At 37.5% G+C, this 26,646-nt stretch overlaps 2 protein-coding genes across 4 annotated transcripts in view; one reads left to right on the top strand and one right to left on the bottom strand.

The window, feature by feature from the left end:
- esr2b (estrogen receptor 2b) overlaps positions 1-23,210 on the top strand; it is a 34,211-nt gene extending 11,001 nt beyond the window's left edge. Inside the window, exons 3-10 of one of the 3 annotated variants that reach the window (XM_052090399.1) lie at positions 3,935-4,125; positions 6,730-6,846; positions 9,626-9,976; positions 12,394-12,532; positions 14,637-14,770; positions 16,805-16,988; positions 17,198-17,431; positions 21,854-23,210. In XM_052090399.1, coding sequence (XP_051946359.1) covers positions 3,935-4,125; positions 6,730-6,846; positions 9,626-9,976; positions 12,394-12,532; positions 14,637-14,770; positions 16,805-16,988; positions 17,198-17,431; position 21,854 — 1,351 coding nt within the window. In that variant the 3' untranslated portion in view covers positions 21,855-23,210. Of the gene's footprint in view, positions 1-3,934; positions 4,126-6,729; positions 6,847-9,625; positions 9,977-12,393; positions 12,533-14,636; positions 14,771-15,841; positions 15,921-16,804; positions 16,989-17,197; positions 17,432-19,458; positions 20,320-21,853 lie in introns of those variants that run through there. The other 2 variants (XM_052090398.1, XM_052090400.1) reach the window with 2 other exon arrangements.
- Positions 23,211-23,229: 19 nt separating this feature from the next.
- syne2b (spectrin repeat containing, nuclear envelope 2b) overlaps positions 23,230-26,646 on the bottom strand; it is a 129,238-nt gene continuing 125,821 nt past the window's right edge. Inside the window, 5 exon segments of the mRNA XM_052089472.1 lie at positions 23,230-23,440; positions 24,787-24,836; positions 25,798-25,845; positions 25,942-26,133; positions 26,432-26,560. Coding sequence (XP_051945432.1) covers positions 23,230-23,440; positions 24,787-24,836; positions 25,798-25,845; positions 25,942-26,133; positions 26,432-26,560 — 630 coding nt within the window.

Here is a 26,646-nt window from a genome sequence, read left to right as displayed (position 1 = left end):
ATTGACGTTGATTCCTCAGTCCACAAGAGGGCACAATAAATACCAAAACCATTATATTATTGCATAGAACATTCCTATCCTGGCTCTTAAAAAAGAGCATTTCATTTATGTGCATAAAATAAATAAATAAAAAGTCAAAAGTAAAATGAGGTGGGAAAAAGCACTGATACCTACTTCTCCAGACTCAAGCGTCATAATAACAGCGAAATACCTCACTGTTTTTTATTCAATACAGTTGTATGTAGAGTAGCAATATTCACAGGTATTCGGCTGAACTCGGTGGTGAAGTGGCTCAGACTGTGAGCCCAGGCCAGGCCAGACTGGAACCAAATGCTTGGATCTCTAGACACATTTCCAAGTTGAACATCTTTCCTAACAAAGCATTTAAAAATCTCATTGCTTAATCTGGGAAACACTTATAAGTGAGCAAGACGCGACGGCCAAAGACCTCCACCAACTGTAAGGGGCTGTTTACACCAAATCCTTTTGCAACCATCCATTTGTTTTTCTATGTAAACGCATGCTAGACGAACATTTTTGTTTCCCTTAGTTTTTGTTTATTCGGCATCTCATGCAGGGCTGCTGTTTTTTAGATGATGTGTCTAATTAAAAAGAACTTGAATAGCATCTTGAGACACCTGCTTTCTGTTAAACTGTATTTGTTGAACTTTCTCTAGACTTTTTAGCACAAGAATCGTATTACAGTGAGGATAAAAAAATGAATTGAAATCAGATGCATTTCTGATTTGTTTATACGTTTCTCTCAGCTGCATGAAGAAATTAATTTGCTCACTAGCATTAAATATGCAACTTAACTGGCTAACGAATGCATAAATGTGACCAGCTGGATATAAACTAATGCAAATAGATGGTAATATATGGTAACAATCGGGACATTTATACATTTAGGTAGGACTTGTGTGTATTTTTGTCACATTGTTCTAAACGCTTGAGGTTAGCTTCCTCTCAGCGTTGTCAGTGAACATAATGCTGTTTTCTACTAATGCAGCATCTAGTCAACAAATTAATTACTTTACAATGATATGACAACGTGTACTGTAGTGTACTGTATACATACCTTTTCATTGTTGATGTTTTAAATCTGCATCTGAAGTGTTCTGCTTCTTGCAGAGCGTGGTCTCACGTGTCAAAACAAACACCACAAGGCATCAGTGAAGTGATCGTTTTTTTTCACCTCATGGAGGCCGATCTCATGCTGTATAACGACAGGGGACCCTTCCCAGCCGCTTCAGCACCGGATTCAATGGGGAAACCTATCTGTGTGGATTTGATAACCGATAGTTCCAGAATTCCGTTATTGTGCTGATTAATCTGCAAAACCAATATATCGGTCGACCTCTAGTTCATTGAACAAAATTAATTTATTTTTAAACTTGTTCGCTAAAGAAATGAACCACTCACTCAGTCATCTTGTTCATGAATAAGGATCTGTTTACCGACTGAACGAGAGGAGGCATGTTGTTCATTCAGTTCGGCGAGTCAGTTAATCGCATTTAACAAAGAAAGGAAGGGGTGAAATACAAGTCAAGTTTATAGGTATGCACAAAACATAATCAAAATTTATGAATGTGTAAAATTGAGTGAAGACCTTACAGTTAAAATAACCTGAATTACAGTTGGAAATGTTGTTCATTGGTGCACAGTGTAAGGTATTATTAGGCTTTTCTTGCCATTTTTCTTTGTCTTGGTAAAAATTAAGCCCAGAATTTGAAAAAAATATAGGAAAATAAGACCTGCCATTTAAGGTAAAAATGGTTATTGTGTTTAAAATAAAATTTTAAAGCTACACTATGTAAGATATTTTTGTTTGAAATTAACAAAAGTTGTCGGGACGGATTTGGTGAGAAATTGCTTACTTCCATCAATCGTCCGTGCATATTTAAGTCATAATTCACTTACGTAAATAAAGAAAAGAAGGTCAGGAGCTACTACAGCATGTGTCTATGTGCGGTGAAAAGTGTAGCCACAACAAGTGAGCAAAATTTACTATGGATCATTCCAAAAAGCAGCCCTCTGGGGAATCACCTGTTTTCAAAATAAAGAGACCTCAAACCGAGAAGAGTCTGCAAAAAGGGAAAGCAACACAGTCCATAATAAAACATTAAACAACATCGGCTTGGCTTTTTCAGAGGCGGTGACAACTCTGAGATCTGAAAGGATTTAAAACTGACCCAAAGATGGCTTTTTCTTGCTTGACAGGTAACCAATAAGCTCTCTTAGCACAGTAGTTTGTTAGATAGCGTTTTATTACGGATTGTGGTTTTGCAGTGCTTGATTTCATTTTCAAAGAAGGACAATGGAAAAAAATAAACTTTATTCTGGTAACAGGAATAAGACTTATTTTTCATATATCCGGCTTCCTTTTGTTATTTATTTATTTATTTTGATTTTTTTGAGGGGAGGGGGCGAGTTTTGTTGTTCAATCACATTGTGTAATATTTCACTTGAGTCGTCTCATTGCATTTATATGCCTGTGACCAGCAGATGTCCTCAGCATGCAGTGTTTTGAGCGCTTCAAACTTGAAGTTCCGGTAAGCTTAGTTTTTGCCATCACTGCTAGTTACCATGTAATTTGAACTTAACATTTTAAGTAGAGGGAACCCAAACTAGATCAAGTAAACCCAACAAAATTTAACTTGCCAAATAACTACTAATAATTGAATTCTTCTAGTGTGCTAGCTAGTGACAGAAAATGTTAGCATGTTAAATACAAGCCGGTGGAAAGCAATACTGAGTGCATTATGGTCACTCGCACAACAATTGCTTAGCTGATAAAGCAATATGCAGAATATTTAAAGTGTATTGTAGTGATGGGTCGTTCGCGAACAAGTCTGCTCTAGGAGCCGGCTCGCATATCAGAAGAGCCAAATCTACTTATTAAAATATTTAAAAAATTAAGATATGAATAATCAAACGATTTAAATGAATTGAACTAAATAATTCAAAGAACAAAAAATAACTAAAATAATATAGGCCTAAATGCTCAAGCGCACACACATTCTTTCTGACTGTCTGCTCAGACTAACAGCCTCACCTGTTGTTCCTGTCAATCAGACATGCAGTGTCAACCAATGATCCAAAGATGTGTGAGGGAGGGCGGAGCCCACTCACTCACAGACACAGTCACACACTTTGCAGCCGAGGAGAGAGAGGAAGTACAGCAGTGAAAACAACAGCTGGAAAGTGGAAAATGAGTCGGAAACACAGTAGCATTTGGATGCATTTTAATAATGTAGACAATGTTAGAGCACAGTGTAGAACTCATAATATTGTCTCATAATAATTGAATTAGAAAAACTAGAAATCCCAGTCTCAGTAAACAAAACCAAATATATATATATATTGTCCCAACACAAATGGATTAAGTAAAGCTGACTGCACTTTATTTACTTGAATCAACTCACTTAATTTAAGTTCCCTTGGTTACATAAAATTTTCTTTGAGTAATATGAACATGCCACGTTTATTGAAAGACCAAAGTTGAAGCCACACAGGTTGATGGCTTCAACAAAAGCACATTGCTGTTAGCAGTTACCACCACCATTATTGAATGTAAGTAAGTTGGATCCAGAAATGACAACTTGTGATATCAGCAGTTTAAAAAAATTAATAAATTGGTTAATGGAGAATATGAATGGGATTTTTACTTACAGAACCCAACTGTTGCTCTCTATTACTGTTGCTCATACTTAGGACTTACTAAGGAAATTGCTCATAAGTAACTATCCTGCACCATATGTGCTACAGGACATGAATGAGACAGTACAGCAAATTGTGCTGATTGTTGGGGAGAGGTGTGCTAATACTTTTCTAAGCAACTGGATTTAAGATTTACATTTACAATAAAAGGGGTGAAAAAATATCACTATATATAATATATAAATATACATATATTCCTTTGTCTTTTTTATAGTTCTGTCCTTGCTCATGCAAAGTTGTTAGGGCAGCAACTGGGTGGTGATGATGCCTTGAATCCTTTGCCAGGGATTGTGAGTAAAGGAGACACACAATTCTGTGCAGTGTGTCATGACTACGCCTCTGGGTATCACTATTGTGTCTGGTCATGTGAGGGGTGCAAGGCTTTCTTCAAACGGAGCTTTCAAGGTAGCACAGCCAAGGTCACTCCACAAACCATTTAATAAAAATACATGGTCTTCTTTCTCTGAAATGCCACAATAATTGATGGTACTTTTTAATGGACATTTTAGGTTTTGAGCTTTCTTAAGTCTTTAATCTGTAGCACTGGTTTTTTTTCTTTCTTGAATCCACTTCCCACATGTTTTTGCACATATACCGTCGGGATCCCCGTAAGGTTTTAAAACATTTTTTTTTTGACCTCTCAATTATTAGAAGCTTCCCAAAAGGCCACATGTGTCAAAACACATGAGGATACTGAACCTCAATTTGAACCATGCAGCAAGGTTATAATAGTTTTGGATTTAAATTTCAAATTATTATTTATTTTAGTTTCAGTTATTTTACCAATTGTGTTTGTTAGTTTTAGTTTAGTTTTAGTTTTCCAATTAATTTTAGTTTTCATTTTTATATTAGTGTATCAATATATTTTATTTTTTATTTCTATTTCAGTTAACACAAATGACTAAATGACTTGGCAGGGGACAACTTTTTGCTATGTTTTTCAATTAAACTATTTCCTATTTACAGTCTTCATATTCTACATAGTGTATAGCTAGGTTGACATTCAACCTGGTAAAAACAACAACCAAGGACAAAGAGATATGTATCCCTTTATTTTTTGAACAGCAGTGGATTTTGACCATTTATGGATGATGACAAACCTTTAACCCTTGGAAGTAAAAAAAAAATTTACAATTCAGGGCATAGTATTTCATAGTATTTGTAATCAATAGAAAAAAGAAAATTACTAATAACACTGAATCAGGTGATGTTAACTCAGACTGCCATTAGAACACTCTTTGTTCTAGTAACATGGTGGCCCTGTTCCTCACCCCTAATTATAACTGCCCACACACTGGGATTGGGAAGCAGGGACACACACTAAGTCTAGTGCCACAGGGACTAATTTGGGATAGACAGCATCCCTTGCTCGCCAGAACTGGATTGGCGATTCTACTTGCACTCCCATTTTTACCTCTTCCGGGTATTTTTTCAGTAGAGAGTGTATATGTTCGTCTCTGGTGTGTTCTTGTTCAGCAGTTGAGTCAGTCTCCAGATGGAATGCAAGACACCTATAATGCTGGAGATGAGTGTGTGAGGCCTGAACACCATCTAGAGTGCTGTTGTCCTCCCTGCCACCCATCTCAGGTTACAACAATTGTTGGATCCATAAGACATGGAGATGATGGTGTTGAATCAAACCCAGAAGACTCTGGGTTCAGTAAAAAGGCAAACCTGTTACAGAGGGACTTCAGCATTATTTGTGCTAGTTGCCAGTTGAGAAACAAACAGATATTTAGATTTTTCTTTCAATGCACAATATTCAAAAAATGCCCAAACCCCGCTGGTACATCTTCTTCCGGCCATGAAGTTTCTCTTTTGAAACTCATCAGTACGTGGGCATGTTAAAATAAATACAATACCGTTTTGTGAGTCCAAGTATTAAAAACAAAAACAGAATTTTTTTTAAATTAACATTTCTATTTAGTTTTAGTTAGTTTTGAAGCAATGCATGATAGTTTAGTTAATTCAGTTTAGTTTTAGTTTTTTATTTTTGTTTTTTAAGTTATTTTTGGGAATTCCGTTTCAGTTTTAGTTTTAGGTTCAGTTAACTATTATAACCTTGCCATGCAGTATTTTATTATTTGAAGGACATGTACTCATAGAGGACATTTTAAAGTTTAAAGTTTAACCCCATATCAGTTTATAACATTCCTGCAAATATTACTAAGGTTTGTTTTCAGTCAAAACAATAAACCAAATAATTTGGGGCCTGGGTAGCTCAGCGAGTAAAGGGGTGACTACCACCCCTGGAGTCCAGGGTGTGCTGAGTGACTCCAGCCAGGTCTTCTAAACAACAAAATTGGCCCAGATGCTAGGGAGGGTAGAGTCACATGGGGTAACCTTCTCAAGGTCGCTACAGTGTGGTTTGCTCTCAGTGGGGCATGTGGTGAGTTGTGCGTGGATGCCATGGAGAATAGCATGAAGCCTCTACACACGCTATGTCTCTGCGGTAACATGCTCAGCAAGCCATAAACCCGGAGTCACTACACCACCACGAGGACTTAAGAGTGCACTGGGAATTGGGAATTCCAAATTGGGGAGAAAAGGGAGAAAACCAAAAAAAAAATAAACCATAAAAGTGTATGTTGTAATTTTAAATTTGCAAACATTAAATAAAATAATAATTTTATTTTAGATAGCAGAGTGAAATGACAAATAAGCTGAATTTAAAGGGATAGGTCATCCAAAAATGTAAATTTATTAGGCAGAATGTTACATTCTGACAGCCTCAGTCACCATTCACTTTCATTGTATGCAAAAAAGATGTCATGAAAGTGAATAGTGACTAAGGCTTAACAGTTTGCCTAGTATCTCCTTTTGAAGAAAGAAAGTAATATGTGTTTGGAACAACGTGAAGGTGCATTAACAATGACAGAATTCTTATTTTTGAGTTAAGTATCCTTGTAACCAACCAAGGTAGCCCTCTGTTTATTAGTAAAGTTCCACTGTACCCCACCGACACTTAAGAAATCGAGTTGTATTTGGTTTTCTTTTCATCTTCTTCAGGACACAATGACTACATTTGTCCAGCTACCAACCAGTGCACTATCGACAAGAGCAGACGCAAGAGCTGCCAGGCCTGTCGACTGCGCAGGTGCTATGAAGTGGGCATGATGAAGTGTGGTAGGCAGATGTACCGCCCCTTTCTGTGTGTGTGTAGCTACATAATTATATACAGAAAGTAAGACATTCTTTTTTGATTACCAATTCACGAGAGTAGAGAGTTATTTAAAGTCAACATGAGATGAAAATCAACCCTATCTAATTTTGCAATGCATGTTCCTGGTCTGATTGTGCATGATTCACAATTTATATTTCCTTTGCTGCTGATCACACCTAGGCCTCCTCAAAAGTGGGTGTCAGCTATACAATTGAAGTCAGAAGTTTACATACACTTAGGTTGAAACAAATTTTTTAGCAACTCCACATATTCAATATTAGCAAGCGATAGTTTTGACGTCATTTAGAACAAATATTTTGTGTATGGCACGAGTAATATTTTCCAACAATTGATTACAGACAGATTGTTTCACTTTTAATTGATGTGGCAGGGCGGAGGGCTGGGCCGGGTGGTGATTCTACACACCCGGTCCCTTATCAGGCTAATGAAGCCTCCGCAAGGGATAAAGGCCGACTGCGGAAGATGGTGCGGGAGAGAGAGATCATTTACGGGCATGTCAGTCGTGTCTTTGTTTAAGTTTTTCATTAAAATTATTATTTATATCGTCAAGCCTGTTCTCGCCTCCTCCTTGCCTATCCATATCCCGTTACACTGACTGTATCACAATTCCAATGGGTCAGAAGTTTACATACACTAAGTTAACTGTGCCTTTAAGCAGCTTGGAAAATTCTAGGCTTTAGAAAATTAGCCAATTAGCTTCTGATAGGAGGTGTACTGAATTTGAGGTGTACCTGTGGATATATAACTACCTTCAAACTCAGTGACTCTTTGCTTGACATCATACGAAAATCAAAAGAAATCAGCCAATACCTAAAAAAAAAAATCATGGACCTCCACAAGTCTGGTTCATCCTTGGGAGCAATTTTCAAACACCTGAAGGTACCATGTTCATCTGTACAAACAATAGTATGCAAGTATAAACACCCTTGGACCACGCAGCCATCATACCGCTCAGAAAGGAGACAAATTCTGTCTCCTAGAGATGAATATAGTTTGGTGCGAAAAGTGAAAATCAATCCCAGAACAACAGCAAAGTGCCTTGTGAAGATGCTGGAGGAAACAGGTAGACAAGTATCTATATCCACAGTAAAACAAGTCCTATATCGAGATAACCTTAGAGGCTGCTCAGCCGCCAGGAAGAAGCCACTGCTCCATAACCACCATAAAAAGCCAGAATACAATTTGCAAGTGCACATGGGACAAAGATCTTACTTTCTGGAGAAATGTCCTCTGGTCTAATGAAACAAAAATTGAACTGTTTGGCCATAATGACCATTGTTGTGTTTGGAGGAAAAAGAGTGAGGCTTGCAAGCCGAAGAACACCATCCCAACTGTGAAACATGGGGGTGACAGCATCATGTTGTGGGGGTGCTTTGCTGCAGGAGGGGCTGGTGCACTTCACAAAATAGATGGCATCATGAGGTAGGAAAATGATGTAGATATATTGAAGCAACATCTCAAGACTACCAAAATGTTTGACCCAAGTTAAATAATTTAAATGCAACGCTTTCAAATACTAACAAAGTGTATGTAAACTTCTGGCCCACTGGGAATCTGATGAAAGAAATAAAAGCTGAAATAAATTATTATCTCTACTATTATTCTGACATTTCACATTCATAAAATAAAGTAGTGATCCTAACTGACATAAGGCAGGGAATGTTTTCTAAAACTAAATGTTAGGAATTGTGAAAAGCTGAGTTTAAATGTGTTTGGCTAAGGTGTATGTAAACTTCTGACCAACTGTATTTCAAAAGTGGAATTGAATTGCATTCAAACTAGCATTCAGATCTTGCTTTATTCTGGTATGGAATGGCTACTTTTCATGAATTAGTCAATTCTCGAATAAAATCTAGTCCTACTCTACATGTTTAATCTCATTGAATATCCTGTTTCACTCAGAAATGCATCACATTATGGAAGTAAAAATGTGTGCAAACTCAGTTGTTACTGTAACTGTCATCACTGACGTGCGGTCTGGGTAGGCAAACTAGGCACTGCCTACCCTGCCAAAGTTCTAAAATAAAATGTTTATTAAATAATAAACTTATATTTGTATTTTTACTTTTTATTCTTTTGATTTATATATGCAATATATGTGTTATTCCAATTGTTTAGACGTTATGATGACAAATGTAGCAGTTACGCATAATCAACTAAAAACCAATGGTAGAATAAGCAGTGCTTTTACGGTCCATTCATTGCAGACGACAAGCGGAAAACCCATGTTGCGCATGCGCACTTCGATCCTGTATTCTTTAACATGTACGGCAAAAAGCACAAATCTGCTGTGCCTTTTGACATAAATATGTTATGCCCGTAATCATCTCCGTTACGTATCACACATGGACCAATTAAAATCGTGTGTGTGTGTGTGCGCGCGCGCGTGTGTGTGTGTGTGTTTGTGCGTGTGTGAGAGAGAGAGAGAGACACGATAAACATCCTGATTTGTACATTTCTTGATATGCCGCGCTTGTGCGTAACGTTCACTGTTATTACGTATTATTAGCTTAAACAATAAATCAGGTAATCTGGCTTTCATAACTCAGTGCCTAGCCTCTTTAAGACATCACCGCACGTCACTGACTGTCATACTTTAAAATGTCATGTTTTCATTACATGCTCTGAAAAGCTGTTATAATAAATATGTTTATGTTTTGGACAGTGTGTGCTGTGCTGAGTGTGTGTTTATGATGCGTGTGTAATTGTGTGTGTGAACAGGTGTGAGGCAGGAACGCTGCAGTTACCGTGGTGCTCGTCATCGCCGCACCCCCCAGAATAAAGAACGCTTGGGCGGGGCATTAGGGGTCAGAGGTCACTCCCAGCATCATCTAGAATTTCCTCTCAATCCCCCTCATCATTCTTTTCCTTCAGGGGGTGGGGCTGAGGGGCATGGCCTGAAACTCTCACCTGAGCAGTTAGTGAACTGTATTCTGCAGGCGGAGCCTCCTCAGATTTACCTGCGAGAGCCAGTAAAGAAGCCGTATACAGAGGCCAGCATGATGATGTCACTAACCAACCTCGCTGATAGGGAGCTTGTGCTCATGATCAGCTGGGCTAAGAAGATACCAGGTATGTGTGTTTGTATAGGTATCTGAAAAATTGCTCTGATTAGTCAGATTGTGTAGAATCTTGCCAGTTAGGGGAGGATTCAGTTAGAATACAGTCAGGTCCATAAATATTGGGACATCGACACAATTCTAATCTTTTTGGCTCTATACACCACCACTATGGACTTGAAATGAAACGAACAAGATGTGCTTTAACTGCAGACTTTCAGCTTTAATTTGAGGGTATTTACATCCAAATCAGGTGAACGGTGTAGGAATTACAACAGTTTGTATATGTGCCTCCCACTTTTTAAGGGACCAAAAGTAATGGGACAGATTAACAATCATAAATCAAACTTTCACTTTTTAATACTTGGTTGCAAATCCTTTGCAGTCAATGACAGCCTGAAGTCTGGAACGCATAGACATCACCAGACGCTGGGTTTCATCCCTGGTGATGCTCTGCCAGGCCTCTACTGCAACTGTCTTCAGTTCCTGCTTGTTCTTGGGGCATTTTCCCTTCAGTTTTGTCTTCAGCAAGTTAAATGCATGCTCAATCGGATTCAGGTCAGGTGATTGACTTGGCCATTGCATAACATTCCACTTCTTTCCCTTAAAAAACTCTTTGGTTGCTTTCACAGTATGCTTCGGGTCATTGTCCATCTGTACTGTGAAGCGCCGTCCAATGAGTTCTGAAGCATTTGGCTGAATATGAGCAGATAATATTGCCCGAAATACTTCATCCTACTGCTTTTGTCAGCAGTCACATCATCAATAAATACAAGAGAACCAGTTCCATTGGCAGCCATACATGCCAACGCCATGACACTACCACCACCATGCTTCACTGATGAGGTGGTATGCTTTGGATCATGAGCAGTTCCCTTCCTTCTCCATACTCTTCTCTTCCCATCACTCTGGTACAAGTTGATCTTTGTCTCATCTGTCCATAGGATGTTGTTCCAGAACTGTGAAGGCTTTTTTAGATGTTGTTTGGCAAACTCTAATCTGGCCTTCCTGTTTTTGAGGCTCACCAATGGTTTACATCTTGTGGTGAACCCTCTGTATTCACTCTGGTGAAGTCTTCTCTTGATTGTTGACTTTGACACACATACACCTACCTCCTGGAGAGTGTTCTTGATCTGGCCAACTGTTGTGAAGGGTGTTTTCTTCACCAGGGAAATAATTTTTTGGTCATCCACCACAGTTGTTTTCCGTGGTCTTCCGGGTCTTTTGGTGTTGCTGAGCTCACCGGTGCGTTCTTTCTTTTTAAGAATGTTCCAAACAGTTGATTTGGCCACACCTAATGTTTTTGCTATCTCTCTGATGGGTTTGTTTTGATTTTTCAGCCTAATGATGGCTTGCTTCACTGATAGTGACAGCTCTTTGGATCAGTTGACAGCAACAGATTCCAAATACAAATAGCACACTTGAAATGAACTCTGGACCTTTTATCTGCTCCTTGTAAATGGGATAATGAGGGAATAACACACACCTGGCCATGGAACAGCTGAGCAGCCAATCGTCCCATTACTTTTGGTCCCTTAAAAAGTGGGAGGCACATATACAAACTGTTGTAATTCCTACACCGTTCACCTGATTTGGATGTGAATACCCTCAAATTAAAGCTGAAAGTCTGCAGTTAAAGCACATCTTGTTCTTTTCATTTCAAATCCATTGTGGTGGTGTATAGAGCCAAAAAGATTAGAATTGTGTCGATGTCCCAATATTTATGGACCTGACTGTATATTTTTATTTCTAAAAGGAAAAGGAATAGTTCAGCCAAATATGAAAATTGTCTCATCATTTACTCACCCTCATGTTGTTCTAATCCTGTATGACTTTTTGTCTTTTGTGGAACATAAAAGGTGAATTTTTTTGTATTTATATGCTGTATGTTCTTTTCCATATTATGAAAGTGAAAGGGGACTGGTTATGTGAAGCTCCAAAATGACCAAAAAGCACCATAAATGTGTAATAAAAGTGTTCAAAGTCTTGTGGTATAAAGACATGTGATTGCTTTTTGTGACAACAAGACTGAAATGTTGGTTGTTATTCACTTTACTTCTGCTGTAGCTTTCAAGTTAAATATGGCATCATAATTGACATCTATGACATTTAGTCACAACACACATTAGAGCCACTGGGTTTGTTTTTGTAGTGTAGTCTTTTAAGAGCTTAGGCAGGGGAGAGGAGTATTAGTGAATAATGACTTACATTTTGGTCTGTTCCTCACTCAAACCTCAAATGGCTTCAGGAGACTTGGAATATAGTGCAGGAGTCACATGACCCAACTTTATAATGTTATATATTATAGCACTGTTATAGTGCTTGTTTGTCATGTTGGAGCTTGACAAAGCCAGTCTTCATTCACTTCTATTATATGGAAAAGAGCAGACAGGATATATGTCGTTCATGTGTTTGCAACTGCTCTCGCAGGTTTTGTGGAGCTGAGTTTGTCAGATCAGGTGCATCTATTGGAATGCTGCTGGCTGGATATTCTCATGTTGGGATTAATGTGGAGATCTGTGGATCATCCCGGGAAACTCATCTTCTCACCAGACCTCAAACTCAACCGGTAAAATTTCCCACTAAAAATGTCTCTTTTCACAGCAAGCATGACACATGACATATAGACATATGTAGTATTTCATATTTGGATAAAATATGGATTTTAGACTCTTTCTTTACGTAAAAGTAATATGTTTTTTGGGAGAAACAATCATAAATTACATATTGATCTACTCAAAACCAATCAATATAGACCATGATTCTGTGATGACACTTTGACTGCGTTAAGACTGCAGAACAAGTCTGATTTGTTTTTCAAATCCAATCTGTTTAGACTAATGGCCTGTTCATACCAAGAACGATAACTATAACCGTAAAGATTTAAAAATCGTTCTTACTGTAAGAAAATAATGACATCCACACCACAACTATAACCGTGGAACAATATCATTGGGATCTTTTTCAGATCTATTTTTTTTCCAGGTGTTGAACGATAAAAACATTGACAGCCAATCAAAATCCATCCAACTACAGAACCGCAATGTGCACTCATCATCAAAATAACACATTCCAGCCCTGGATCGCCATGTATTACACACTCAAACAAAATTTTAACTCCTGCTCAAGAACCAGCAATGTTTTTTCTGCATTTTTCTTCAGTATTAACGGAGATGAGATAATGAAAAGCTAGCGCATGCTGGTAGCATAAATGTATCTCATCCAGCGCTAAAGTCGACAACATTGTCTTGTCTCCATTGAAGTTGTATCCATCTGTTTATCTTTTGGATTCTACGCAGAGCAGAAGCAGGTCATCTACATCCATTTTCTTGATTGTGAACATAACTGCAGCAGGCTTATGCTGTGTTCCATTTGCCTGGGAAGTCAGGGCTCGGTACTCAGATCGGCGTCATATCCGTAAAAAAAAAAACAAGAAATCTGAAATTTACACACAACAAAAAGATGGATGCCTCCAGGAAATGTATTGTTGCACTATTTGATTGTATCAAAACATGTTAACCACGTTTTAATCGAACCAGCGGTCGAAGCTCTTCGCAGTCGATGCTCTTCGCAGCCATCTTGCTTTCTGAACTCAGGGTCCTCTGAGTAGGAATTCCGACATCGGGGGCCATTCCATTTGTCAGTTCCGGTCTCGAAACTCGTAAAATAACTCGGAGCAATGGAAAGCACGATTAGAACAAACAGAACGTTATCATCTGTTGGTGTGAATGGGCCTTAATTGTCCACTCTGTTTCAAGTGCTCAAATCAGATCTGTGTGTTCAGGCAGTCCTTTTCCAGCTTACCTGCTGTATTTTTGTTACAATGGTAATGATGTAGCTGACAGCATGATCTCAGTTCACTTTGTTCTGGAACAAATGGGAACAGAAATCTTGTAGTGTAAAATCAACCCTGTCCTATATTTCCTTTTCTTTTTTTATCGTTTTATAGTCCACCTTCACTTGGTAACTAATGTCGTTTAATGTTTACTTTAATAGTCAACTTCTCTCTCTATTGTGCATGTGTGTGTGTGTGTGTGTGTGTGTGTGTGTGTGTGTGTGTGTTAGAGAGAGAGTGAGTCGTGGTGTGACTTTTGCCCATTTATTAGGGAAACTAAATTCAGAATGACTATACATTGATTATACGTTTGCTTATGTCTACACGTGTATGCTTGCATGCATGCATGTATTCAGTACATGTTAATTCATTGTGTTTGTTTGTGGAATTGAATATTCTTCTTCCTTGGTGATTATCACTAAGGTTTTAACTAACCTTGGCATGTTTTCATAACACAAGCTTAATTCTATTCACTATTCATTTCTCACACAGGGTTGAGGGAGTGTGCGTGTGCGAGAGAGAGCACAGGATTGATGTTCCTAACTTTCTGGTTAGGCTTTGTTCTAAACCCCGAACCATAATGTTAAACGTCTCCAATTAGTTCAGTCTGACCACTTAATGTATTATATATATAAATATACATGCAACGCGATGAGAGTCCAACAACAAGCAATCTGTCTGTCCATAATGAACGTGATTCAATCAAAAGGTTTTATTCCACAAAACTAAAGTTTTTAATTAAAGGTTTTGACTGATGTTGGCAACTGATGTTTAAACAGAACAAAAACATTACTTTGCACACTCCTATTTCTGCTTGAAACACTTCTTTCTTTTTCAGGGATGAGGGGAGTTGTGTTGAAGGCATAATGGAGATCTTTGACATGCTGCTGGCCACCACCTCCAGATTCAGAGAACTGAAGCTACAGAGAGAGGAATATGTGTGCCTCAAAGCCGTAATCCTTCTAAACTCCAGTATGGCACTTCTGTGTGTGTGTGTGTGTGTGTATGTGTGTTATCCCCTTGTCTATTGATATAATAGATTTTAATTAGGGCTGTCAATCGATTAAAAGTTTTAATCGAATTAATTACATGGTGTCCCGATTAATTAATAGTGATTAATCACATTTAATCGCATATACAAATATTTGCTGAGAAAGCCCTCATATAACAATAATTCAATATATTTTATGGATATATATGATGAAATAATTATACATAGTTATCTTTAAATATTAAAAAATTATATATAATATATTCAGATAATATTCAGATAATTATAATGCATTACATTCTTGTACCAGAAGAGTTCATCATTGATAAGACAATACAAAAAGTGGCTTTAGAATACAATGTATTGTTTACTACCATATTATTGATCATAAGTCAGTCATTGGCACACAGTTCACAGCAATCCATTTCACAAGTGAATTTGTCAATCAGTTGGAGATTTATTATTTGTTTACTTGTTTAAGAGCCCATCAATTTACACCTGCGTCAGACATGCTTGTGTAGCGTCTCGGGTGCGTCGCATCATAAACATAAAATGTTTAGTTCACTGTTTCAAGTTAAATATAGTTTAATACTCAATCTTTAAACACATCTTGAGATCCCTTAGTTCGCATGTGCACTCCTTCAAGTGTTTTGAAAGCAAGAACGTAACGCGTGTTTGTGTTGTTCTGCCTACTGAAGTGTTTTCTTCACTGTATAAACTGCGCATTGCTCATACAACTGAAATTTCACTTACTGCCCTCTGGAGTAAACAGGGGGTACTACAAGCTTGCATTTCTCAGGAATCTTCCTTATTATGGTCCGGGGGAATTGTGATTAATTGCGTACATTTTTTAACGCGTTATTTTTTGTCAAATTAATCGCAATGAATTAACGCGTTAAATCGCCAGCCCTAATTTTAATCATTTGTTTGTACATAACTGCAGGGAGAAGTGTGTGTATTTGTCATAGAAAAAACTATTTTGGTCATTATATAAAAAAACACTTTTATGGATTAATGGTGTTATGTGTTTATGGTGTTGATTAACATGACAGGTCCGTGGTCACCTTTCAACACTGTCCTCTTGTGTCTCAAAATGTCCACATCCTTCAGTAACAGCCTCTGTCTTACCTTGTGAGTTGTGATAGGTTCACAAAACAATACATGTTCAAATGTGCTGCTTTTAAAGGATATGCAGAGTGGCAGGTGTTACACACAGCCAGTAATATCTCAAGATTTTTGGTTAACTTTTCCACTTTTATTCTTATTCTATATTCTTCTGGTGTTTAGGAAAAATGGTATCTATCCTACTTAATTTGTACTACTTCATCGTGACTTGGTGGGCCAAGGTGTTAAATAGGCGTTGTTGATGTGTAAATGTGGACGTTCATTTGTTAATGTATCAGGTTTCTGACGTCGGAAACCTGAAGCATTCAGAAAGAGCCATTTTGGCAGCCTATATTAAAAAAAATTGTCTTTTTGAACTAGGGAGGATGTTTTGTGTACAAGTGAAAGTATGTTTTCAAGGTACAATGACCAAAGAAAATAGATTCCTGATGTGACACCTTTAATGAATCCTTAAAGGAATAGTTCACCAAAACATTATAATTTTCTCATGATTTACTCACCCTCATGCCCTCTCTTGCTTAAATGACTTTCTTTCTTCTGTGGAACACAAATGAAGACATTTTGATGGAGATATGATGTGAATACAGTATATCCTTACAATGCAAGTCAATGGGGACCAACAATTCCAAGCTCCAGAAAGGACTTAAAAACAGCATATCTTAATTTGTGTTCTGCAGAAGAAAGAAAGTTATATAAGTTTAAGATGGCATGAAGTGAGTAAATGAGAGAATTATAATTTTGGAGTGAACTTTTCCTTTAATGAGATGGATTGAAGGAGAAATCAGCCTTGTACATAAAGCTGTATTACTGTATTAATCCACATATGTATTTGAATATATATTTTCTCTTTCACTGTCTCAGATCTCTACCTGTTTTGCATTTATGAACAGATAACTGTTCAAGCTCATCACAGAACCTTGATAATGTGGAGAGTCGTGGGAAGGTTCTGAGGCTGCTGGACTCTGTGACTGACGCTCTGGTTTGGGCCATCTCCAGAACCGGACTGTCTACACAGCAGCAATCCATTCGGCTCGCCCACCTGCTGATGCTGCTCTCACATATACGACACCTCAGGTACCACTAAGAGAGAGTGTGTGTGTGTGTATGTGTGCTAGATAAAAGCTAGATGGTGTGCAACATAATGGACAGCTAGTACAAAGACATACAGTGGGGTCCAAAGCTTAGTTGTTTCTTGAGGATTGTGAGGCCATCCTTAACCACTATTGCTTTTCCAGATCATACAGAATTAGCTGCTCACACTTCTCCTCTCCTGTTGTCTGTAGCAACAAAGGCATTGAGCATCTGTCGAGAATGAAGAGAAAAAACGTGGTGCTTCTGTACGATCTTTTGCTAGAGATGCTGGATGCGAACACTTCTCAGAGCAGCCGCATGCTGGTGGCTGACGCAGATTCCTCCCCCTGGCAAGACACACAACAGACCCCAGAAACCCATCTAAACTCATCAAGACAGCAGCCTGCACCGAAAGAGATTGACCCTGTGACCTGCCACAGTCCATGGTGAGTAAATGCAGTAAATCAGGGTTTAGAGGAAGCTACATATTTTAAGGTTATTTTTTGAGATTTCAATCAGACACAATACATCATTAATTGACTTGTTAGGAATAGTCTGGAGTCAGTATAGTACAGTCTAGTATTATCACAGAAAATTATTTTGACTGGACGCATTTATGAAAGTCTGTGGTAGTTATACAACCTCATTGCACCAGAATAAAAATTTAAATACTCACTACTTTGAAATAATAACCACAAGACTTAAAGGAATATTCTGGGTTCAATAGAAGTTAAGCTCAATTTACAGCATTTGTAGCTATAGACAATTTTACAACTTCATTACTATGACGATGTTGTCAACAAACCCTAAATTGACAGTAAAAATAACAAGTTAAGCAACTTTACAGCTCAATAGAAAAAATTAAATAGAGAAATTAATGTAAGTGCATTTATAAAATTATATGCTTCACATTTCTGCGTTTAAACCCTCCAAAGATTGTTCACATTCACTTCCATTGTAAGTGCCTCACTGTAACCTCGATTTTTGCTTTTTTTGAAAGAAAAGGAGGGATGAGATGAAAAACATTTGTGTAGTAATCAACATTATGCCACAGCAGCTTAACTTGTATTGAACCTGGAATATTCCTTTACCACATATTTTTTTAATGGAAGAATTAATAGGTCTGTTCCAAAATTTAGTAAGCTGCCTTTGCTGTCTCCTGCCTACATAGACAGCTGTCTGAATGGATTATAAGCAGGGTTGGGAGGGTTACTTTTGAAATGTATTCCACTACAGATTACAGAATACATGCTGTAAAATGTCATTTTTAACATATTTTGTTAGGCTACTCAAGGTCAGTAATTTATTCTAAATACTTTGGATTACTTCTTCAGCACTGGTAGATTTTTTTTCACTTGTTTTGACTATACAAATACATTTGCTGAAAAAACGAAATATCTGATGCAGTGTTGTTTCTAAAACAAGATTAATCAAATTGATCTTGCTTTAATGATTTTTAGATATTTTTACAGGAAAACAATATAACAATTATTATCAAGAATATCATTTTTTCCCTAATATCAAAGATCTTACTAGAAAAAAGAAATTATGATCCAACATGATTTTTCTTGATAAAAAAACATGATGCCTGTAACATGTGCATGTAAATTGGCTAGAAATAGCATTTTAGCTTAGCATCAAACTGACAATTTACACAAGGTTTATTTTTCTTCTGCTCCAAACTTACTTCAAACTTACTTCTCTGTCTGCTCGTATGAATATAACACATCATAAGAAAGTGTTTCACCGCTGTTCAAATGCACTTTGGATCGAATCATTTATATGCATGAAATTATTTTCCATCTGAAAGGACTAAATATTAAATGAAACAAATGACAATAAAATGCAAAGTAATCTCTTCAGTAATAAAAATACTTTTTTTAATGTAACTGTATTCTAATTGCCAATTATTTAAATTGTAACTGTAGTGGAATACAGTTACTTATATTTTGTATTTTAAAGACGTTTTCCCGTTACATGTATTTTTTTACTCCCCAACCCTGATTATATGTATATTTATAGTCTATATTTCGTTTGCTTCGTCCGCCATCTTGGATTTATTTTCCCACTGAGCTCATCACAGGATACATCCAATGCAATCTTAGAATTTGGTCAAAACGAGATACGTTAGAAGGCAGCAGTTTGGAACAGCCTTCGCATCAGGAGCGCACCTTTAATGTCTTAAAAAACGCTCACTAGGTTTTAGAACAGACCCAATACAGTATGTGCACAAAAAGCAGCATATTTCTGTTTTTAGATTGAGGAATGTCTTGCGCCATTGTAAATGTGTGAAATTAAATGTGAGATAAGTTTACTTCCTGTGGTAATAATAAAAGTAAAGTGGTAAAGTAAGGTTACTTCCTGTGGTAATAATAAATCTTTCAATAAGTTATATAAAATGTAGGCTGACTTATAACTTTTACAAAAAGTTTGCAACATTGTTTTACATATTGTATTGTCTCTGTCACTCTAGAGCGGAGTCAGTGGACGAGACGTTGCATTCTAGGCTGAACAGAGAGGATATGAACATAGAATGACAATCTCACTTTTGTGGGTTAAAAACCTTCCTGGATCCAGAACTGCGTTCTGACTGCAGTTGGCAGAAAGGAAGTTTTAATGACAAACGACAACCTGAACCAAACAGGGCTTACAAACAACTAAATCCTGCTTCAACAAAACCAAATTTGAGCTACATTATTTTCCTTTTTCTATGACGTCATCCCAAAAAGAAATCCTTTTTCATACAATCATAACACGTCAAGTGTCCAATGTTCAAGAAACCTCATATGTTCTACCGCTGAATCTTTTTATAGATATAGCTGGTTCATTTAAAGGTGAATGTGTCATTTCTGAACCACTAGTGGCAACAAATGGAATTGCAAAAATAATGATTGTGTACAAACACTCCCCCTACTTGCCATTGTTCAATAAAATAAATAGTCTCACCCCAAACTCACGCCATTGGTTAACAAAACAAATAGTCTTGCCCCAAACTTACACTGTTGGTTAACAAAATAAATAGTCTTGCCCCAAACTCACACCATTGGTTAACAAAACAAATAGTCTTACCCCAAACTCACACCATTGGTTAACAAAACAAATAGTCTTGCCCCAAACTCACACCATTGGTTAACAAAACAAATAGACTTGCCCCAAACTCACACCATTGGTTAACAATACAAATAGACTTGCCCCAAACTCACACCATTGGTTAACAAAACAAATAGTCTTGCCCCAAACTCACACATTGGTTAACAATACAAATAGACTTGCCCCAAACTCACACCATTGGTTAACAATACAAATAGACTTGCCCCAAACTCACACCATTGGTTAACAATACAAATAGACTTGCCCCAAACTCACACATTGGTTAACAAAACAAATAGTCTTGCCCCAAACTCACACATTGGTTAACAATACAAATAGACTTGCCCCAAACTCACACCATTGGTTAACAATACAAATAGTCTAGCCCCAAACTCACACCATTGGTTAACAATACAAATAGTCTAGCCCCAATCTCACACCATTGGTTAACAAAACAAATAGACTTGCCCCAAACTCACACCATTGGTTAACAAAACAAATAGTCTTGCCCCAAACTCGCACCATTGGTTGAGCCAGTGTTTTAATGTCACCAGTCTGCACACACATACAGATTGCAATAGTGGCACAGAAACTACGTACTGCTCTTTTAAATATTTGGTTTGCATTCCAGCTCTTCAGCAAATAGATCAGTTAAGCAATGGAAAATGTCTGCTAGTGATGATGAGGTTGAGTTTAGTGTATCAAAGATCTCAGAAAAAATGCTGACTCATTTTTCCCTCTTTCTCTGAAGACTGGCCAAACTACTAGCTAAATGGAAACGGTGTGCACATAATAGTTTATGCATTAACTGCACATTGTCTGTCTATATGTAAGACGTTGGTTGTATTTGCTGTCCTGTGGTGGTCCCCGATTGTAGATTGTAAATCTTTTGTGGTTTATAAAGTCCTTGTGTTTGACAGTAAACGTGAGACTGTGTTAAAATCATCTGCAAGTCTCTTTCAATGGTTCACGTAAAGCCCGGCTTACATGCACATTCAGCACAAAATTATTGTTTTATACTGGAAACAACATTCTGGAATGTGTATTTCCAGATGCATAATGATTAGTTTGTAGGAAAAATAACTAGTGGCACAAGTTTTCTAGGAAATGTCCCATGTAATCACTTACTTAAAAAAGTGTCCTGGAAATGTAGACTGCATTAAATTGGAGAAAATTGTGATGGTTAATATGACACAAATCATTGGACTTACTGATGATAGATACACAGCATTGACAAACATAATTTTTATTGGTAAAAATGTACTGACCTCAAAGGTCTATTAGTGAGCTATAGGTTAAATGATTCTGTGATTTACCGTATATTTACACCAAAAAAATTATACATTTTTTCATTTTGAGAGTAGTTCAGTTTTTCATTGACTAAATGGAAGTCTTTTTTGCAACATATTACAAAAAAAGTGTACATTTGAAGAAACTTCCTAGTCTGTATTTCTTTTTATCATTATATAAGGTTTTATATAGGTTAGAGTTAGTCAAAGTTTGGGGTTAGCTATAGATAAGGGTCAGGGCTAAATTAAGGTTATGTTAAAAATATCCAAAAGTGTGAGACCACTAGTGAAAATGTCCTATTTTGCATTATTTTCCTATACATTTTTAATGTCAAATATTATAACAACTGTAGTGAAAAGTTAAATTGGAAAAAAAAAATAGTGTTTGGTATGTCCACCTTTTGCTTAAACGACAGCATGAACTTGAGTTGACAAGCGAATGCCAATGATGAGTTAAATGTGTCAGACTAATTTGTTCTTCTCTTTCAGAGTGCAAAGTAAATGAGGAGCTGCAGGTGGGGTGATGTTGGGTCCTCATTGAATGTCCGACCAGGGGCCCAAGTAGAACTTCTAAAAACATTTTTAGGCAAAACTGTACACAGCTGAAAAATGAAAATGTTGGAGAAATTAGAGATTCAATAACCTTTTTGTCCTGTGGCTCACACTGGCAGTGCAAGGTTTGCATTATAATAAGTTTGTAATAAAATGTACTTTATTGATTCTCTATGATTAATGGCTATTTATATCATGGCCTATTTCAGTGGACCCATTATGTAATCCACACTACAACAATTATTTAAATTAAAAATGACTCGAATAAACAAAAGGACAAACAGCATTCTTTAGATAACCGTAAAGAACAAAACAAAATATCTGACACTTTGGCCGTAAGAGTGAAAGTGAAACTTGTTGGCTTTTCACCAAATTATTACCATAATAACTGGATTTCAAAAATAAAAAAAATAATATCTGGTTGCCAGAAGAATTCTAGCAGATAAACCAGAAAATCAATGACATATAACATATCTGTTGAGATAATTTAACAACTTCAGTAGTTTTACATTATTCACACATGCACACACAAAAAACCCCAAAATGCAGCCATTTAAACTTGGCTGAATAAATTAAAACATAAAAGAACTCAAATGAAAAAGACACCTCTTTCTCTCTCCCGCTCCATTTCTATCCATGGCTTTGACCAAAAAAACGGCAGTTAAAAGAGCTACAAATAAAATATTTGTATATAAGTCATATTTAAATATAAGTCATTGCACATTGACTTTGAGTCCCAGAAACTATACAACTCATTCTGTCAATATATATGAACATCTTGTTCACACAGACGCATCAACAGGGTTTCTATTTAAATATACAGTCACGAGTGAGCTAAAGCTTAAATTATTCTGTGATTTACATTTAAAAAATAAATACATTTATTTTTGTGTGAAGGAGAATTTCAGTGTTTTCATGACTTCTAGAGTAGACAGTTCTATTTTGCTATATAAAACAGTTAAAACTTTATTGAGTGGACCTTTGATTAAGCACTAAACCTGTACTTTTATCCCCCGAAAAGTTCTCCAAGAATTCAAATATAATCTTTCATGAGGGAAGGATTCAGAACAATCCCTCTCCCTGTTGAGCAACAGACCTTAGAACCAGAAACGGAAAGTTACTGTCTATTGCATGTTCTGATTGTTGTAATAAAAACTACTGAATGTTGATGTCCAAATGTAAGAGTTTTGTCTCTCACATCAAACAGAGCTACAGGATCTGCTACAGTATAGTTAACTGGGAAAAGTGGACTTAATACATCCCGTTTCCTCTTCCTAATTTTACTGAAGCATTGTGTTAACGAGTCTCTGTTCTCATGTTGGTGGGGGTCCGTTGGTGTAGAGGAGCATGGGGTAAAAGGATCGGGCAAAGTTGTTGGAGAGAGTGCAGCTGTAGTCGTCTTCTGATAGAGGCAGCAGGCATGTCAGACCCAGCAACAACATGAAGAGGACATGAAGGGGCAAAGCAGCTCGCAAGACACGATAAAGGAAGGGCCTCGCTCGGGATGAACCAGCCTCGGCAGCCCTGCAAGTAGAAGAGAAAGAGAGGAAAGGGACTGTTATGCAGAAGTGAACTTAAAGAAATAGTTTACTGAAAAATTATAATTCTCTCATGATTTACTCACGCTTATACAGCCTCAAACTCATATGACTTTCAAAAGCAAAGATTTTTGATGGAAATTATGTAAATATATCCTTATAATGGAAGTCAATGGGGTCCAATACTTCCAAGCCCCAAAAAGGGCATAAAGGCAGCATAAACGGTCAGAAATCTAGGGGTAACCATTGATGATGAGCTAAATTTCACAGACCACATCTCAAAGACTGTAAGATCATGTAGCTTTACACTCTACAATATCAGGAAGATAAGACCTTTCCTCTCTGTGCATGCCACACAACTGCTTGTTCAGTCACTTGTCATAACTAGACTGGACTACTGTAACGCTCTCATTGCAGGCCTCCCTGCATGTGCTATTAGACCTCTCCAAATGATCCAGAATGCAGCAGCATGTCTGGTCTTTACTGAACCTAAGAGAGCACATGTTACACCACTCTTTGTCTCTCTCCACTGGCTGCCGGTTCATGCACATACTAAATTCAAGGCCCTGATGCTGGCATACAAAACAGTCACTTGGTCTGCTCCAGCATACTTAAAAACATTTATGCAGAGCTACGTTCCCAACAGAAGCCTGCGGTTGGCTAAGGAACGTCGCCTTGTCATACCAAAACAAAGAGGCACCAAAACACTTTCCCGGACTTTCAGTTTCATCATACCACGGTGGTGGAATGACCTTCCCAACTCAATCCGGGAAGATAACTCACTCTCTATCTTCAAAAAACGGCTAAAAACATATCTTTTCCAAAAGCATTAACCAGTCACTAAAAATTCACTTAAATCTGTTTTGTATACTATTCTGATGATAGTGAAACTTTGTAGTATGGCACTTTTCGTACCACTGTCTCCTTAAGATGATGCGCTTATGTTTTCCTCTTTTGTAAAGCGTCTGCCAAATGAATAAATGTAAATGTAAATAACATCTGAAAAACATGAATAACCATCACTCCTGGACAAACTATTTGACTAAAAATCTGACATTCTATAGCTTAGTATTACTTTTAGTCCCGCTGTCCACACACGAGGACATACATTTTTAGGAAAACTATTTGCTCAAGCAAAAAAAAATATTTTTTTTTTTCTAGTTTATTAGGTGCTACTAGTTAAAAATCAAAAGGGAAATGGAAAATGCACACAGCCTTCACGTAGGGAATTTTTGAAGAGAGCACTAGAACACATCAGCTTCAGCTAGGTCACAAAAACACAACACTGAAAGCAGATACACACTCACAGACAAAAACACTATCAGTGCGTACCTGACACTTGTGGAAGATCCTCCTGAAACAGCCTGAACTCCAGTGCTTTCCTAGAGAGAGACAGAGAGATTAGCGGATTGAGTTAGGTTTTTCCCAGATATCTCTTGATCTAGTAAACAGTTAAATCACAATAGCTGCTCTTTGTACTTCATTGCTGTATTATTTGCCTAATTTAATATGCATTATTTCACCTACAAGCTATGAGAGAGGCAATGCAATAAATTATTTTGAAAATAATAATGGCTAAAGGGCATTGCTAGGCATGACCAGCAGGCAGGGGCGTAGCACCAAATTTTGGGCCCTGGGTACAAACCATCTTGCTGGGCCCCCGTACCAAATATGTATGTATAGAAAACTGACTTCTAAGGGGCCCCCCCTGCCTCGGGCCCTGGGTACTCAGTACCCTTTACCCCCCCAGTCCGACGCCCCTGCCAGCAGGAGAATATATTTACAATATATCACAGACTTGAGTGCCTTTTTTGCTTTAACAGAACCGTTTCTACATAATAAAAATATTAGCGACAGAATTTGTCATTTAAATATTATTTTATTCAGCAAATTAAATTGCAATCCTTCCACCTCTAATGAGTGCTGTGCAGTGACATGGTGATCAGGTTTTTTGCATATCATGGATTTTAGCACAACTGGGCCGCTCTTGTAGATCAATTAGCATCCAGGACTGAAACTATGTGTTTTTATATAAAATTATCTTCTTATGGAGTTTTGTGTTCCCTGCCACAGTCGCCTTCAGCTTGCTCAATGGGGTTTTTAATACAATTATTATTTAATTACTTATTTTTAAACATGATTAACAATCGTATTTTATCTAATTACACAATGATGAATCATCAACATTATAGACATTACAGTTTTATCTTCTGTTAATGCTGATATTCTGTAAAGCTGCTTTGAAACTATGTGTGTTGTGAAAGGCGCTATACAAATAAAAATGACTTGACTTGATCTAGCCTTTGTAAACAACACCAAAAATTTTGTTCACCAGTTCTATACCTTGTGCTGCGTTGACACTGTCCCGCCCACATCAGGACCTGATGAGTCCTGCAACAGAACAGTGGACATATCAGCATGGAAGTGAAATGCACCAGTCTGAGCTGCTGCAGTGAGTCTGTACGCATGTGATTGAATGAAACATACCAGTATGATCTGCAGTGTGTGCAGGTCATGTGCGATCTGTCTGATTAGCAGCCGTAACTTGTTGCAGATGACGTGAACCTTCTCTTTGACCTCCAGGGTGTCTTCTCCCTGGTCCTGTAGTAGGATCTGGGAGGAGATCTCCTGCAGCGAGTACACCTCATTCTCATGAGACTGCAAGTCCTGCTGAACAGCCTATGACCAGAAAACGTGAAAAAGTTAACTATCAACAAATGCTCAAGCTTGTCAATGGCACAGAAGCTCTAAACAAAAAAATACCCCAATAGCAACTACTAATCCTGAACCTCACTAAACCTAACATAACTATTAACCCTAAGTCAACTTTGGAAATATTTAGATATGAATCAAGAGATTATTTAGTCCCACTATTACCCTTTTTTACAGAGATGGTTTCATTAGGTTTTGTTATTCTTGTGGGTATATTGTCTGATATTTCACAAAAATAACAGAACCTGCCCACACACACACATACCTTGAGAGTGTCTCGATGCTCTTGCAGGATGTCGAGGTCTGTGTTTTGGTCGTGGATGTTGACCATGTAACGCTGGCTCTCTGCTTTAGCTAACCACAGCAGTAAAGAGTGAAGAGTCTCATGGAACTCCTGAGAAAACAGAACAAAGCGTGATGACTGAGTCTGTTTTTCACAGGGCTAGATTACATGATGCTTGTCTGCATGTACTTGGTTTA

The sequence above is a fragment of the Xyrauchen texanus genome, chromosome 24 (assembly GCF_025860055.1).
Source record: "Xyrauchen texanus isolate HMW12.3.18 chromosome 24, RBS_HiC_50CHRs, whole genome shotgun sequence".
In the NCBI taxonomy this organism is placed as follows: Eukaryota; Metazoa; Chordata; class Actinopteri; order Cypriniformes; family Catostomidae; genus Xyrauchen; species Xyrauchen texanus.
This window is presented reverse-complemented; position numbering and strand designations above follow the sequence as displayed.